The 15,563-nt window shown below is 47.4% G+C and overlaps 1 protein-coding gene across 4 annotated transcripts in view; it reads left to right on the top strand.

Annotated features, from left to right (window-relative positions):
• The window catches only part of CTBP2 (C-terminal binding protein 2), a 147,009-nt gene that overhangs the window by 118,697 nt on the left and 12,749 nt on the right, over positions 1–15,563 (top strand). For 3 of the 4 annotated variants that reach the window (XM_074592892.1, XM_074592891.1, XM_074592894.1), the window contains one exon: positions 14,227–14,381. In XM_074592892.1, the coding sequence (XP_074448993.1) occupies positions 14,227–14,381 (155 nt within the window). Of the gene's footprint in view, positions 1–9,312; positions 9,367–14,226; positions 14,382–15,563 lie in introns of those variants that run through there. The other variant, XM_074592893.1, reaches the window with a different exon arrangement.

The raw sequence follows: 15,563 nt of genomic DNA, 5'->3' as shown, positions 1-15,563 counted from the left end.
GGTGGGCGTTGAACTGCTGTAGCACAGGAAGAGCTCAGCATTCTTGGAATTGAGAGATAAGAATCTGCCAGTGCGTTATCTAGATTACTGAAGATGAAATGTGCTGTATAAATACATCAGAAGCATGATTGTGCCGTTATCCCTTGGGCTACTCTGGCTCACAAGGAGAAAAGGTTGATTTGTATTTGTAGATGATTTTGCTTGCTCTGCCAATGTTCATTTTTGTTTTATTACGAAATCCAAGGAGCATGTATTTCTTTTGCTCAAAGATGTAGCTGATTAGCAAAGATTTTTCTGGATTATCATAGTTTAAATAGCTATTTGTTAAGATAAATTTTTCATCCATCATTACTTGTGAGGGGTTTTGATACTATTTTAAACACTGATGATAAATTAGGGAGGTTTTAAGCTCTATTATTCAAGGAACTGTACAATATTTGGACGTTGAACGTGGTTTCCATAAACCAGGAGACGCTTGCGTCCGTCTGACTGGGCTGAGTGCCCTCTGGCTGGTGCGGGAGAGGTGGGGATGAAGCAGTTACAAGCGTAGGGTTTGCAAAATGATGGGAGTTTAACCTAGCCTTGACTCAAGCCCACCCTGGACATGTAGGAAAACTCCATGCAGAAACCCTCAATAGGGCGAGCATCACTCATGCTGACAGATGTCTCAGGGTGAAGAGGTACTATCAGAGTTAGGGACAGTGTTTAGTAGACACTGTTTGGTTCACTGTCTTAGTTTAAGATGTGAAATGTGTGGCCATGGATTATCGCTAATCAGAGGAGAATGTTTTTAGGGTGAGGGATGAGAAAAAATGCCAGGTATGTTCCTAGTCAGTGTTGCTCATCTAGGGTCCAAGAATAGCCCATCTGGAAAGCTCTGGAGGGGTTTGTTTCAGCCTCCAAAAGCCTTGAGAGGACCAGGGAGGTGAGGCGGGATGTCCAGAGGCACCACAGCCTCTCCCCGCCAGCCCTTAGTCGGAGCTTCCTTCCACTGTAGCAAAAGATATCACATCTCCAACGTCATTTGAGATCTTTTTGGAAGAGTTTTGGGTTGTTCTGGACAGGTTCAGAGTCTGTGGAGGTGGTGATGTATCCGGAGGAGGCGTGTGAAGTCTGGGGCAGGTGGGTTCATGCAGCGCCCAGACCTGCAGCCCGTGTTTTGCAGCAAGGAGTAGTGCCAGCGGCCAGGAAAAGCCTGATAAAGTTAATCATTAAACTTTTTCTGTTATCTTTATTCAGCCAGGAAAACTGAAGCTAGGCAAGGTTTGCAGGGAGAGATAATATCTTTTATTAGACCAACTTGTATAGTTAGGAAAACACACATGCTTTTGGGACCACATGCTTTTCTTCAGATCTCCACAATTGCACATTACATTAAAAATAAAATTCATTTACTTTTCAAAAGGTTTAACGGATATTTGAAAGAATCGAATTTAAAAGCAACTCACAAAAAATATCTCATTTGGTTTAATTCGATGTGGACATTTTAAGAAAGATGTAATATCTCTGAATTACGAAGAACTTTTTTTCTGGTTTGAAGTTTACTGGTAGAAACCTGACGTCTGTCTACATGGAGTCAAAATTTCTTCGTGCAGTCAGAAAAGCATGTTCTATTGTGTGCTCGAGAAGTCTTCGTAAGTGTATGGACATGCTCTTATTTCTTTCTGAGATACTTACAATGCCCTTTGGCAACTTCAAGATGCTCTCAGCGTACAGTAATTATTAGTGAGCAGCTAATAAGGCTCTACAAAGGTGCAAAGTCAGAAGGTTTAAAAGGGGTGAGTTTAAAATACAAAGAGTTCTATGCCCTGAGCACCACTGTTTTACCTCAGTATAAAAAAGACATGATTAAGTGGTATAATATTATAAGATTTGTGAGTTTGTTACTAATCAGTGTATTGTAATTAATCAGTGTACTTTCTGTGTCACAGGAGATAAGATGCTATTATTAATAACATTTACAGTGAAAGGTTAAAATCTAGTTTTATGTTGAGTTTTTCCTTTTTTCTTTTTGGAGTGATTTTTCTTTTTTCTTTTTTTTTTTTTTTTTGAAAGCCTTCTGCACCATCCAGTGTACCAATTTAAAATTCCCTCAATCCCACTTAGTCTCAGCTGTATTAATGCATGGCTTGAGGGCACAAATAGCTAAAAAGGGCTGTATTGTGTGGCATCTCTAAAATCTTTTTTCAGAGAAGTTGGATAAAGAGATTGAGGTTTCTTGGGGTTTTTTATGTTAGGGTTTTTTTTCCAGCTGAGTGAGCAGCCTTGCAGGTGACTCGGAAGAAGACGTCAGGGTGGGAGATGCTGCTGGACCCCACGTAGCCCTATTCCCATGAACTCTTCAGCAGGGCATGGTCACCTGGGAAGGTGGCTGCAAGCACAGTGTGGGTTCCTTCTTCATTTTACTGATGGATCTGGGGAGACAGCTTTACAACAATACTAAAAATAATAAAATGTATTAGCTAGGGAACACGGGTTGAAGCAGGAGTTAGTTTCTTTTCAGTACTTTTCCTAGGACATTGCACATAGAGCTCTGTCTCCTTAATGCAGTCATGACCAGTAAATTCTGCTTTAGGTGCATTTTCCAATATGTAGTAAAAAAACCCCAGAAAATGTTTGGATTCTGTAAGATTCAGAAAGTATAACCCAAGGGGGAGGTCGTAGCCGGCTGGTTGTTCCCCCAGCGCGACCATTGCCCGCAGGGCCATGCCCAGGCAGAGCTGCTGGGCTGGGGCGTCCAGGGGATGATGCTCCCAGATGAGCTGCCTCTCTTCCTCAGCCCCCATGGCTGGGAATATCCACAAGGCAAAAAGCCTCCCTCTGTAAACTGTTCCTCCGAAGGATAAAATCAGTTCTCATGTACATCTTTCTTGTTCTGTGTGGTGCGATCATCCTTATCTCCCATGACAGTGCGCCTTCTCGCCTGGCAAATAATTGATAATGCGCCTCGAGGGGTTATCGGCCCGGTCCAAGAAAGCATTTCTGTTAAGGACAGCATGAGCTGAAATATGTGATGAGCTGAAGTATGCGCTTGAGGGTTGTCCTGCATGGCTGTGGGTTTCCTGGTGGCCTCAATGACTTCCTTGGGTGAGAGCAGAAGCTGGAGAGCTTGGGGATGGGCACTCTGCCTTCGGGGGACCTCTCGCCCAGGCCAGGGCCACGCTCGGGGCTGCAGAAGTAGCGGGGTGCAGATTTCGTTCGCTAACCCGTGAGGAGCAGGTGGGTTTTGGTGGTCACTGTCGAGCTCCAGTTTTGTTTGCTGTGTTTTTATGGTTCTGGGCTGCTTTAAATGTCAACAGGAATTCAACGTGTACCCTTCGGTGTTTTTTTTCAGTATAACTGTGATAAAATCCTACAATGTACTTGTAAAGCATTAGTTGTAAAAGTAAATCAGCTTTAATAGCAAGTAGGTAGTAGTTAAGTGCTTTCAAATGTTAGTATTTAGGGGTTTTTTCTCACTTAGTTATGCTCCTGTGCTGCAAGGAAGTGAGGGTGTTTATCTTAGGGAAATGAGTGGGATTTGCAGGTATTCAGCACCTCCCAGGACCTTCCAGGGTTATTCCCTCACTCATGTATTTCCATTTTACCATCCTTTCTGCACTAAGCAGAATTGGTCTCAGATTCCTTAAAGAGCAATGGGAGAACACAGGGAGCTCTGGGTACTGACTGGGGTGGGGAAAGAAAGGGAGAAGAACTGAAGCAAGAAAATTGGATGCCAAAAGCAGGAGCCCTGTATGGGCTGCGAACATGCTGCAGAAAAGCTGGAAACGTGGCGGTGGTTGGGCTTCCTCTCCACACTGAGGTTTCCTTCGTTTGATCTTCGCCGTGGAAGAGGGGTGGGGATCCGAGAGCAGGAACGCGGACAGGAGCAGCAAGAGGAAGGGAGAAAGTTATCCAACGTCCAGCACCCTCGGCAGAAACGTTTCACATTCGTAGGTCGAGTGGTGTCTGTTTTCGGTCTCCAGAAGGGATGACCTTGCAACAGGGTCGCTGAACAGACGGTTCCAGCTGGGCTTGTGCGCTTGGCAAGTGCCCAACAGCTATTTTAATAGGTCTTACAAGAGATGAGGCCTTGGCAAGATCTGTGGGTTTTGGAGTGAGCTCACCATCTTTTTTCCTTTAGTAGCTAGCAAGCATCGCTCATGCTGTGGAAGAGCCCCTGGGAGCATGCATGGTGGGGCTCACAGGGCTCGGGGACAACCCGGAGACAACCCGCCTGCTTCCGTTTCTGCTGGTGTGCGTCTCCACAAACGGCATCTCTCACTGCCTGTGGCTTGAAGGTTTTGCGCCTTTTATCACTTTAAGTGAAGACCCTGGAGATGTCCAGCTGGATTTAAAGGATTAAAACCATCCCTCGCCCCAGGCCAGGGCTACGGGTGCTCGCTGGGTGGTCACAGGTCTGGCCACAGCCCATCTGTGGCGTTTGCAGGAGGAACCGAGGCAGCTGCCAGCCCTTTTTGGCACTTTGTGCTTGGCCAAAGGTTGCTTTGGGGAGGCTCTGAAAGTCACGCTGGGCTTTCATTGAAGGCTCCCATGTTGCCTTCATGGAAAGAGCATTATGTAAAGCCTGGGCTGGATCCTCACTGGGTTGTTCTGCTTTCTTGCTGCAAATGAATGACTTGAGATGACAACAGCTACAGGTGGACATGGAGAGGAGAATTTACCTTCCAGAAGGCTGCCTAGGCTCCCACACCAGCAGAGTGGTCCTGTCTCACCAGCTTGCTCATCTGTAGGAGCATCACCGTACAGGGAACGCTGTAAGCCATCAGTGAATGGCTACCACTGTCCTCCCCAGCACAGAAACTCCTCCGACGCCATTCCGACCCTCCTCTGGGATCTACAGAAAACCTCCAGCAGATCTCAGAAACGCCAGCGGCAAATCAGAGCAGCACATAGAAAGCCTTATGTATATCTCGCTCATAAGATGAATAGCACTTTCTGCCGAGCGTGATGGGAAGGACTAATGTTAGTGGTTAACACCAGAGTAACTTAAGTCCTACAAGAATCTCACAATGTGGCATTTTCTTTATTTTCCACTCGGAATCGCTCATAATTAATGTACAAACACAAGTTTAGAAGGTACCAGTGGCACACGGACACTTAGGCTGATTCAACCCCCTCTTGCTTCCCGAAATGTGAATCCCAGTGCTTGCATTGATGCATTACCTTTTTGGTTTTGAGGGAAGTTTCCAGTGTAAACCAGAGGGCTGTCAGTTGTCCGTCTGTGCAATAAAACTCAGTTTGCACCCCACGCCGCTGGTGCGTTGTTGGCAGCCCCCGCTGCTGGTCTTGTGGTGGTCCCGGGCAGCAGTGTTGCAGGCTGTCCCCGTGCCAGGCCTGTCGCTGCCGGTCGGCAGGCTCGTCTTTAGCCTTGATTTTTCTGTCTCATTTTCCAGAACGTCTTTACAGCCTCTGAATCCCTTGAGGTGATTTGAAGTCCGAGCAGCCTCCTACCCAGATGGCTAATATCAGCGGCTCTCCCCTGTGCCCTCGTGTGAAGCATCAGCATTATTCTCCTTGGTTTCATTTATTTTATCTTTTTCTAAAAAAAAAAATGAAATAATGAAAGCTGTCCATTTCCTGGAGCAGCTCATTGGTTTTTTACTACTGTAGTTTGTTTCCATTTGGATAGAAAGGGAAAAATAAAAGGATGAAGAGGATAGGGAAGGACCCAAAGGAGAGCTGGTCATGGGATGTCGTCCCTCCTGCGTGCTGCCATGTGGCTGGGATGTGTGTCTCAGGGCTGAACGTCACACCTGTGAAATGTAAAGGATATATACTGCAGCTGAAGTGGCAGCACTGGGGAGAAAGCATTTTCTCAGGTTTCTGGATCATATAAAGAAAGCCATCCTCTAAGCAATACGAATACAATTTGTTTTCAGTACTGGGCTTGGTAATGGAGTATGTTCAAGGAGAATTTATTGGGTTTTTTGCTACCTTCTCCATGCTGTTTTTAATAGGAACTGCAAAGCTCAGCCCTGGGCGATGGGGCAGTTTGAGAGTCCGCATGGTGGTGTCTGAATCATAACCACAACACAAACCCTAACTGGGTTTTTCCCCTTTTTTTCCCATCCCTCTCTTAAAAAAAAAAAAAAAAAAAAAAAAAAAAAAAAAAAAAAGACGGCAAGAAACAGAGCTCCTCTGAGCAAGCATTTTTTCTTTAGGTGCTTCTTTTAGCTTTCTTGGTAGCATCCCTCACCACCCCATATGGCCTCTCCCATCTGCTCTGCCGTCCCTCTCGTGTGCTCTGGCAGCTCCCACTGCCTCCCCCGGACTCGCCATCCCATCCGTCCATCCCCTGCTCCACACTCCTGCTTCTCGGGGTCCCTGGCCAACCCTCGGGGCCAGCGCGTCCCTCGGGCACCCCCCATCTTCCATCGCCATCTGCGGCCTTTAGGAATTTCACCCTAAGATGTTGCTTAGCTCCTCTGGAAGTCACTCCTGTTAACCCACGTGGGAGCTGGGGCAGAAAGTTACAGGTTGGTGTTCGTAGACACAGATTTACCCACTTGGCAGCCTGGGAATAACCAAAACACCAACAATTTCATATGGCAGGTACACAACAGAGACTGCAAATTACTATTATATTACCTTTTTATTGTAGTACACCAGTTTACATGCTTGCGTCTGTATCTAGAGTGCTCCTGGATGAGATTTAGTTCAGTCCAGAGATTATTTCATAGAAGAAGAGTGCTCCAGAGTTTTGCAAAGCTTGTGCTTGGCTTCCCTGCCCCAAGACTGCATCCCTGTGGCATCACAGTGGGTTACGCGCATCTCAGTGCTTTGACTGGGGGTAAGCAAAAGGAGGTGAAGAGGTGTATCTGTTTCTGGTGCGTGCCTGCAGGAATTCAAATAAGAGTAAGAAAATAACATGTATACATGTATACCATGTATAAAAATACTCCCTGTATTTTTACTGAGCATTTGTCTGTGGTTGCTGTCTACTTCTGTAGTTCAGCTGGGGATTGTAATCACGGCGTTTGTATCAGCTAATAAGGATATCGTTTTATACGGGAATTTCCTATGAATTTTTAAAAATACATTCTTAAAGGAAGCCCTGAAAAGTTATCTGAAAAGGGAACTGGCCAAAAGCCAGCTCTTACAGGCTGACGGGAGGAAACGTGCTGGAGAGGTCAGGAATTTGCACAGGCTCTTCCCGACAGCAGGTACAAGGTTTTTCCTTTCCGTTAGAATCCTGCCCCTCACGGCGGGGCCTCGCTGCCTCTTTGCCCGTCTTTCTGGAGCTCAGGAGTTTCTCTGAAGTGTGATTTCCCTCGACAGGGGGGACTGCCGTGGACCTGTGGGTTTTCCCAGGTGGCTGGAAGTCACCTCTGCTTTGCCGTTGTCCCACCTCCCCACAGCAGCCCTGGCTGCGAGCATGGAGCCCGTCAGCTCCAGCCACATTACGGACATCGATTCAAACACCCAGGTCTCCTCCAAACAAGATTTCACAGTCTTTTCCTGTTAGGAACCTGTCAGTCTCAAAGATGCTTTGCTTTAAAAAAGAACACACCGTGATTATTTATAAAAAAAAGAGATATCACTTTCTAAACTGGCGGTGTATTCGTGTGGCTTCTGCCTGCACAGTACCAAGTGCCTGCAGAGTATTTACAATTAGAAGTAACAGTAAATACCCATTTTCCCCTGACTGCGAGATAAAGTATTTCATCTTTGCCTATGCATTTGTTATGAGAAGCATTTATTAACAGGAAAAGTTAAGTGAAAAACAGAGCATCACTTGTGAGTATGCTGCGGTAGTCGAGCGTGTTCCTGCAGCATCCGCAGGGCTTTCCAAAACTGTCCCTGGCCGCACAGAAACCTTCCTTCAGCTCCAACCCCAGAGGTTTCCCCTCCGTGCACCCCTGAAACAGGATCAGTGCTGGTTTACAGCCCATGGAGAGGGTGACCCAGAGCCTTCAAGGAGTGGGGACCCCTGAGCCACCTTGGAAAGGCACTGTGGGACACCGGCTTTCCGGCTTGTAAAGCGGGGGTGATGGCTGGGACAGTAAACCTCTGGAAGATTTGGAGCCTTCAAGCAATGGTGATGTAAGTTTAAGAGAAATATGTGCCTAAATCCCCTTGTCTTGTGCTCAGGGACTGGATTTTAGGGAAGCTGACAGGTCTTTTGATGTTTATATCACAAGTGAGTACCAGCTTTGGGTAATAAACCTTTGTTCTCCTTATTCCCGACGCCATCCTCCCATTCCAGGACTCTCCTGGGCATCCAGAAGCGTCCGACAGGGTCAGCAGGACCCTTGTGTGTTAGAGGGCTGCGTGTGCCCATGAAGCGCTGCCCGTTTCTCCTGGGTGTTTCCCTCGGACCGGCTCTGGGTGGTTCCCCATGTACTGCATTTCTCCCATTGAGAATGAAGCGTTGTAGCCAGTACTGCTGGTGCACTGGCAGCGCTCTGGTTCCGTTTTGGCTTCCATGGCTGAAAATCAGTTTGATGGCTCCCAGGTAGTTTGCATAAAGGCCACCTAGATCCCTCTGTTAACTAACTGGCACCGCTCTTTTGCCAGGCAATGACAAATGCAGCACTAACAGTATTAAATTGGGAGTGAGATGCAGATTTTTTTTTTCCTTATTTCTCGGATGGGGATTGTCTCTTAAGCTGTTGCTGCAGCTGGCAATGAGGATGGCAACTGCAAAGAGAAAGAAGCAACTGCTGCAAGCCGTAAGCCGCTGCATGCGCTGGAGAGGGGGCATTGCCCTCCTTTGCCATGTCCCGGCGCTCTACAGGAGCGTGGGATTGCGATGACGATGATACTGGGCTGCTTTTACCTATTTGGGACAAACCGGGCAAGACCAGGAGATGGGTGTCTCCCAGAAGATGTGAATCCTGCCAGCAAGCGGGTGTTGTTTCTGATGCTGAAAACCAGTTGATTTACACATCAAGAAAGAATTTGGCCCTTCGTTTCTGGGTGCTAGATGAGATCAGCGCAGCCTTGCTTTCCCCCCGTGCTTTGTGGTTGTTTTTGTGGTGCTAAAGCCTATCTGCCCGTTTCTGGAGCCTCCTTCAGTGTTCTCCGCATGGAAAGGCATGTTTCATTTTTAAGTTTAAAAAAAAAAAAAAACCACACACATAAAAAAAAAACCCAAACAAACATAAAACGCAGCATGGCACAGATTAAATCCATTTGAGACAACTCGAAAAAAAACGCCGTATGTGCAAGTCAATAGGAGGAGGGGAGTGGAGGGGGGAAAAAGCAACTGTGACATATACAAACCCTTTAGTGTGCATAGCATAAGATTTTTTGGCTGGCACTCACATGATTTTATTCAAGGGCTGGGAAAGAACTACGATTAGTTAAAAGCTTCGGCAAAGTCTGGAGGGAGTGCTCGGAAGAGTTGGGAGCCGCACAGAGGTGACTGTGACTCCTCTCGCAATTTCAGACTATTCTTCTGTGGCTCAGGACAAAAGCCTTTTCTTTTCCCTCCGTGTTCAAAGAGACATTTGTCTTGAGATGTTGCAGCTGTGGGCCGCGGGATTGCTTGTTTGAAGATACCCCCTCGTAGACGAAAGGAGAGGCAACGCACTGAAAAGTGGTAGTATTTTATCGTGTGTGGGTTCCCCCCCCTCCTCCTCCCTCCCTCCTCCTCCACTGCCATGTGTGGTTTTTAATAAGAAGAAGAATGTGGAGGCAACATTTTCCAGGCAAGGGGAAATTTCCTGTTTCTTTTCTGTTTGTTTAATAAAGTGTGTAGTTGACTGTAAAACTGTAGCTACTTTGTTGTGAACGGGTAATTCAGGCGAGTGTCAGGATCGCTTCTTGATGCACTTTTATATACTGCGAGTGAACATATTTAAACCTTTTTTTCTTCCTTTTTTTTTTTTTTTTTTTTAATGCTGTGCGGCGTAGGCAACTGAGATTAATAAGAATTAGGCAAATGGCTTCTGCTTTTGTTTCTGTGAGATAGTACCAGCCGTCTTGCGGTCACACAAAGGCTGCCATTTAGCAGGGAGCACTCCCTAATTCTCTTGGCAGGGGTGCCATTGGGATCGGATACAAGTGGGTGGCAAAGGGGAGGAGCGGCAGGAGAGGACAAGCAGGCTTTGTGTATTAAAAATGAAACAAAAGCACTTTATACACGGGGCTGCGTGCAACAAGCGGCGCTGCCTGCGAGCTGGGGTGGAGTTTGAGTTCTCACTGTGACTGCAAAACCTTTCTTTTTTTTTTTTTTTTGCTATTTTTTTTTCCATAAACGCTTCCTCCTCTCCTTCTTCCTTACCAAGCTCTTCCTGCAATGCTGGCGAGGGTCTGCGGGCAGCTGAAAAACGCCTAAAAAAAAAAATGCAGATCGAACGATATTTGCTGCAACTTTGCAGGAACGGCTGGGGCTTTATCGGCAAAATCGGCTCCAGATGGCGAGGGAGCCCCCAAATTTGTGAGGCTGGTGGGAGGGAGAGCTGCTCCCACCCCAGCCCCAAGGAGAACTGGTCCCCTGCCTCCTGCCCGCAGCAGGCAGCAGTGGGCTTGGTTTCCACAGCATCGTCGCCCTCGGTGGAGTGAGCCCAGTGGTTTTGCAACGTGTGGCAGAGCGAAAGGGTTAATGGCTGCGATGTTTTATCAGAATTTAGGAGGGGGGGGGGAGTGTCTGGCTGTTTAATTACTTTCTGATCCGTGGCATACCTCGTTCTTAATGAAGCAGTCGCACGCAGAACAACGGGCTGTATGAGCTTGGGTAAAAAGAATATCGTACTGAGTTTAGCTTGGTTTTGTCAGGCCAAGTGTTTTGGTTTGAATGGTTTTGTGCAGGAGGTAGGAACCAGGACGGTGAAGAATAGACGCAGGGTGGTGGAGAGGCAAGCGAGGAAAATATACCGCCGTTTAAGTTGCAAACCTGACAATGGTTTTTATTAAAACGTAATTTCCATACATTATGCACTTCATCTCGTATTGATTTGCTTCAAAACTTTCCTTGTCAGGCTGAAGTAAATTCCCTCATTGAAGTAGCAGAAATGAGAGACATTCTTCTCACTACCTCGCGGTTTCCAGCCAGCATTCATCCTCGGCGACTGCACTTTTGTGTGCGGGCGAGGGTGACATGCCTAAGAAGCCTGTGTCATCATGCACAATTACATCCCTAATCCCGAGCAAAGACACAGATGCCGTTTAAAAAAAAAAAAAAAAAAAAAAAAAGCTGTGTTTCGTTTGACTTTCAAAGAAGCTTATGTAATGGCAGCATAATAAAACCGTTATTTTGGGGCTCGGATTAAATGTCAAAGTTTCAGATAACCTGTGGTTTCATCTTCCATGTGCCATGCTCGCAGGAAGCCACCACCAGCCTCTGTGTGCCCACTGCCCTGCCTGAGGATGGTCCTGGTCCCCGGTGGGCACCGAGCTCCAAGCTCAGCTTGCCCAGACGGAGGCGTGTGGCATGGAATTGATGCTGGTGTCCACCAGGGCTGAGACCACCACGGCCACCTTGACCCTGCATCACATTCCTTTTGATTTACAGTTGGCGGTGTGAGGCTCATAGTGATGCTCTGAGCCTTGGAGATCATACACATTAGTAAGCATTTAAGTCAGTGTTATAATTCACTCGCTTGTTAACCTGAGAAAATAATCTAGCTGCGGTATAGTGCTTCACATAAGGATTGTGTAAGCGCGCTGAGGTTTCTACATGTTTTTATTCTTGCTTATCTGCTTATGGCAAGCTTCTTTCAGTTATCCAAATCGTCTCAGCACTCTACCCTGCCTACCAACACAGTTGCACTTCCATCTGGATGAAATGCATGCAAACGTAATGTATTACTTCCAGTATGTGCTAATGGAGACCTCAGTAGGAAAGATGGAGAGAAGGACCTATTCAAAAAATGCTCATGTGTAATGGTGAAAATCTTCAGTCAGGTCTGCTGGCTTGGTTGGTTCTTCCATTTCTTAAAGCAGATTCAATAGAACAGGAACGGAGAGCCATTAAATCCCCTCCATTAAGCCTGCCTGTTTCCATGGGGTTAATTTTTCCCGTGCAAAATAAATGTAAACTATGTACTACCCCGCATTTCATACGTAGCAGTGTAGATCCCTCCCCGAGGCGATGCTCTTGGTGCCGGCATAGTCTGGGAGGCATCACTTTGGCCCGTAGTGGCCACGTCTGTCACATACACATCAGCTGGTGGAGATCTTGCTAATACTTTACCCGACAGCAATCTGGACAAAAAGGCACATGTAATTTTCCCTTAAAAAAAAAAAAAAAGAAAAGAAATCAGTGCGTTGCTCGTCTCGTTAAGTTTCTTTCCCTCATTGTGACTTTTCTGGCGCATGGGGCTGCAGTGACATGATTCCTGGCATTGACCGCAGTCCAGAGGGCTGGAGCGGTACCCAGCCCTGCGCGCGAGGGCCAGCCTCCTGCTCTTGATTTTCGTCTGTCTTACTGAAACGGTGCCAGAGACAGTAGCATTTGTTCTGGAATACTCCATGTGAAATGTTTGACCCCTCAAAATACCCAAAACCAGCTCCACAGAGTTCCCTCAGCCAAGCCCCGTGGTTGTCCAGCTTACCAGCGTCAGCGATTTTACTGCGAGGAAGTAGCGATAGCGGTGATGTAAAGCATCAGGGGAAAATGCTCTGATCCAGAAGTAGTGACGGCATTTACCACGTCTGTTAGCCCCTCAATAAAAGGGTTGCACAGCCGCTGTCCTTAAAGGTAATACAGATGTTGGCTGGTAGCCCTGGAAGGTTCTTGTCTTTTGGTGAGGAGAGTGGCTTCTCTGAGGCTGCTTGTGAGGAGGTTTGAAGGTTCACACCCAAACCCTCCAGGCCTGGCCATCTCATGGTGCGGCAGCAGAAGTAAAACACCACTTTGTGCCCAGAACACCTGCTCCCCCCACCTATGCTTTTCCCAGAAACTGTCAAAAAAGATAGCTGAGATATTTTGTACAATCCTAATGTAATAAATGCCCTTACTGAGCGGTAAATGGAGGCATACAAGTTTCTAAGTGACTTGCCAGCAGAGCAATAAATAGGATATAAAGATCGGGCTTCTGCGGCCCTTGGTGGCGATGGTTCCTTTCCTCACCTCCACCTGGAGAGCATGTTGTGAAATGAGAAAAACGCAGCACAACTGAACAGATCCTTGAATACGTGTATTTCCAAGGGAGCAGCCCATGGCGAGGTGTGTGTTAGCGTGGGAAGAGTGCTGTCCTGCGCTGGCACAGGGGCACTCGCTGCCATGGCAGAGTGGGTTCTGCACCTGTTTCATCCCATAGATGCTGGTCCTTCATGCTGACTACAGCTGCGCATCCCAGAGCATCCCGCGGGATGCAGGGATAGACCGGGTTTGGTTTTACAAAGTAAGCTGAGCTTTGCCATGCCCACCTTGGAAGCTTTTGGTAATCCATAACGTAACAATGTGTGCCGGGATGCTGAAGAGGTCTTTGGTGTCCCGCTCTTCCTGTGCTTTTCATAGAATCATAGAATGGTTTGGGTTGGAAGGGGCCTTTAAAGGCCACGTAGTCCAACCCCCCTTCCATGAGCAGGGACATCTTCACCTGGATCAGGTTGCTCAGAGCCCCGTCCAACCTGGCCTTGAATGTTTCTAGGGATGGGGCATCTCCCACCTCTCTGGGCAACCTGGGCCAGTGTTTCACCACCCACCCTCAGCATAAAAAATTTCTGCCTTCTATCTAGTCTAAATCTACCCTCTTTTAGTTTAAAACCAATCCTTTTTTTTGGTGGATGTCCATTCAGACTTGTCTTTCTGAGGTGGTCAAAATGCTAAAGTCATTCCTTAAAAAAACAGACCAAGTGCCAGCGTACATCTGCGGAATGAAATCCTGGCCCTCCTGCCAGCAGGGAGAAAATTCCTGTTGGCTTGGGTTTTGCTCCTAAGATGCTAAATAAAATGACTGAAGAGGCCGGCAGCTCTGGCTTAGGTGGTTTACTTGAAACGGGCCTGTGTTGGTGAGGATCGGCACAGCAGCAATACACCCCCGTAGAGTCACAGGTGGGTGAAACGGGGTTGTCCATCCCTGTCCTGGGAGCAAGCCTCGCTGGGTTTTCTCTCCAGATGAGGCAAAACCACAGATGTACTCCCAGAGAGAAAACCAGACCTTAGCCTAAACTTGGCATTGCGTTGGCATCATCCCCCAAAATTTGTTGTACAAACGAAAACCGTGTGCCACTGCCTCTCACCTGACACAGGAACCATGTGCAGGTACCAGCGCTGCCGGGGGGACCTTCCCGCTGCCACCGGTGTAAAAGCCGCTCTCCTTCTGCTTGCAGGTATTCGCCCTCAAATCATGAACGGCCCCATGCACCCCCGGCCCCTGGTGGCGCTGCTGGACGGAAGGGACTGTACTGTGGAGATGCCCATTTTGAAGGACTTGGCGACGGTTGCATTCTGTGACGCACAATCAACTCAGGAGATTCACGAGAAGGTAACGTGAGCTGCGAGGGCACGGGCGGGCCGGGCTGGGGGACGCTGTGCTCTGCCCTTCCTCTGCCAATTCTTCTTGAGCAAAAAAGTGTTCAAAGCTGCACTTTGAGTCGATCAGCAGATAACATCAACAGAAACCGCTGCAGATTAAAATTCAGTGAGGCTGTTTTAGAAGCCAGATGTTCTTTTGGGGAAAAAAAAAAAGTCACCTTATCTCTTAGCATCGGATTTTGTACATCAATATTATTAACGTTTCTCATTTTTTTGAAGTCTGGTTGCTCGGTGCAGCAGTAACAGGACTCTGCACCTCCCTGGGGTGCGGCGCCGTTGCTCTGGCTTTGCTAACACCATCCCGCGCCACAGCTGCTGGGGCTCCTCGGGGGCTGCCTGCACCCCAGCAGCTCATTTCTCCCCAGCAGTGAGCGGGTGAGGTCTGGGCAGCGCGCAGGCAGAGCCGGGCAGTGGGGATGGGTGTTTCTGCTTGGAAGCTCAACTACTTGTAAATACTTGTTTTAAAATTATTCTTTGTGCACATTTAGATAACTCAAATGAGGTTTGAAGGGATCAGAAATCAATTCCAAGATCTGGGAAAGAGAACTACAAATAGCATCAGTGCTGATCTTTGCAGTGCTTCAAATAGTGAGTGCGGGAGAAGGAGGATGGAGATTTTTATGAGACATTGATAGATGATAGATGAACCAGTCTTGGAGAATTTGGATAGGTCTTGGGTTTCCAGAGCACAGAGGTAGCTTAAGGTGTGCACCGATGAAAGTTTGAATCTCCATTGAAGTGGACGGAGTGACTGTACAGCTTCACACGAATCTTCTTAGGTACTGTTGAAAACAGACAGGAAAGGTCAATGTGAACAGTGGGACAGGTATTTGCACTTCCAGCATACAAAAGAAGGTCAGGAAGTTATGAGTGACACACAGTTGTGTTCAAAAACAATAGACACTGCCGTAAAACCTAATTCTTTTCTAAAAGCAGAATTACTGCTGGTTGGAAGCAGAGGGATTAGCAGATAACCACCTGGAAAAGTGTCCGGGTGAGCCACTGGGTCAGTTTTCCTCTGCCTTCTCTCCCCAGACGTAACATCATAATTTGCAGATATGGAGTCCGTTCCCAAAGGGAATGGCCTCAGTGTTGGTGGGTCACCCCCCTGATGGGTTTGATGACATCTGGA

This window comes from Larus michahellis, chromosome 6, assembly GCF_964199755.1.
Source record: "Larus michahellis chromosome 6, bLarMic1.1, whole genome shotgun sequence".
NCBI classification, from domain to species: domain Eukaryota; kingdom Metazoa; phylum Chordata; class Aves; order Charadriiformes; family Laridae; genus Larus; species Larus michahellis.
Note: the sequence above shows the minus strand (reverse complement) of the source record. Positions and strands in the feature narration are given on the sequence as shown.